Source organism: Chrysochloris asiatica, unplaced genomic scaffold, assembly GCF_000296735.1.
Source record: "Chrysochloris asiatica unplaced genomic scaffold, ChrAsi1.0 scaffold00073, whole genome shotgun sequence".
Classification (NCBI taxonomy): Eukaryota; Metazoa; Chordata; class Mammalia; order Afrosoricida; family Chrysochloridae; genus Chrysochloris; species Chrysochloris asiatica.
In genome coordinates this window covers 2,016,301-2,018,012 of record NW_006408591.1, presented here as the reverse complement: position 1 = coordinate 2,018,012, position 1,712 = coordinate 2,016,301, and the positions used below count along the sequence as shown (strand labels likewise).

Below are 1,712 nucleotides of genomic sequence, written 5' to 3'. Positions count from 1 at the left end.
TAAACCAACACTAAAGCCAATAATAAAGAAATTTAAGAATTCTACAACTTAAGTCTGAAACTGATCAAGTATATAACCAAGATGCACTGATAATTACTGGTAACTGGAATGCAAAACTCGCAAATAAAGAGGAAGGATGGGTAAATAGAAAATCAGGCCTTGGTGATAGAAACGATGCTGGATATCTCATGATGTTCATGCATAGTCTATATCTAGATTTATGCACACATCAGAGCTCAGAAAAACATCTGGAAGATTGTTCATCATATGGGAGTGGTTGTTGTTCAGTGCCATCAAGTCGATTTCAACTCCTAATGACCCCTGTATAGGGCTTACAAGGAGCGGCTGGTGGATTTGAGCCTCCAACCCTATGGCTATCAGTCCAGTGCTCTTCCTCCAGCACCACACCAAGGCTCTCACATGGTAACAGTGGCTATCTTTGGATATAAAGGTCATGAGTGACTGTTTTGTAGTCAAATAAATTTTTTTTATGAACACAGATTACATGTAATTTTTAATATTTTCAAGGAAATCGTTCACGTATTTTACTTAATCCTGACAGTATTCTACAGTATGAGAATAGGGATACCATATTTCATATGATGCATAAGAAAAAGACTTATCAAGTTTTCTCAAAAAACATTATCATAAATCTCCACCAGTCTCTAAAGTTATCTCTATTATTAGTATTTAAGAGATAAGGCTTATGAACAAGTTAGAGGTTAAAACAAAAAGAAAAATATATTTGAAGTAAAGTCACTGGAATAAAAAATATTTTTAGCATTCACCCTTTTAAAATAGAAATGAAGAGCTCTGTATATATTGGTATCACCTGACAATTTGCATTTACTAGTATTAAGAAGAAAATTATACAGCTGGTTAGCACTTACCTTTCCCAATATTTGTGGTTTAGCTCCAAAAAGTCATCTAATTTTGCTATTTCCTTGAGGTACTGTGTTAATTTTAAAAGTTCTTTGTCTTTATCTCGATTGAGGTGTGCTTTCATAAAAGGCCGTATCTGTTAGGAAACAAACAAAATTCAGTACTTCAAGTTGCAAAATGAAAAACACAAATCTATACCATATTCTATCCTTTCAATTAATGAGGTTAAAATATCACCAAGTACATCAATACTAAAATTTATTTAAACCAATAAGGTTTCTGAGGGATGTATGATGTGGTTAGCAGTTCAGTACTTATCCTACACATCAGGACTACAGAAAGACAGATTTAAGAGGAGGAGAACGATGGTGGCCTAGACAGAAAGGCTATGTGTGGACTCTCCACATCAAGGAAAACCAGATGAGACAGATCAGAGGATGGTTTTGGAACTCTGAGCTCCGGAGGAAGGGATAGAAAAGTGGATCAAGTGCTTACTGGGAGGGAGAGTTGAACAGACTCGGCATGGGAGGAGGTGACTAATGAGCAGTGGCAGTTTACCGAATCTGTCATAGCCACCTTGAGATTTCAAGAACAGCTTTAGAAATGAGAAAACAAATTCATATTGCAGAAACCTACCTGTGGTTTGCAGAGACAATGGTGGAATTTTATTTTTTTCCTTTTCTGACTAGTGTATAACGCCAGGGAATCTCCCACTTTCCAAGTGGTCCAAGACACTCAAGAGGTTGTGAGCCCTGGGAAGAGCTATATACAATAACATCACTAGGTCAAGCTCTGCTATAAATCTGCAAAGTCGACACTGACCAACCCTG

General features: G+C 36.7%; 1 protein-coding gene across 1 annotated transcript in view; it reads right to left on the bottom strand.

The window, feature by feature from the left end:
- UBLCP1 (ubiquitin-like domain containing CTD phosphatase 1) overlaps positions 1–1,712 on the bottom strand; it is a 41,439-nt gene that overhangs the window by 1,113 nt on the left and 38,614 nt on the right. The window contains exon 9 of the mRNA XM_006864919.1: positions 891–1,018. Within this exon, the coding sequence (XP_006864981.1) occupies positions 891–1,018 (128 nt within the window). The remainder of the gene's footprint in view (positions 1–890; positions 1,019–1,712) is intronic.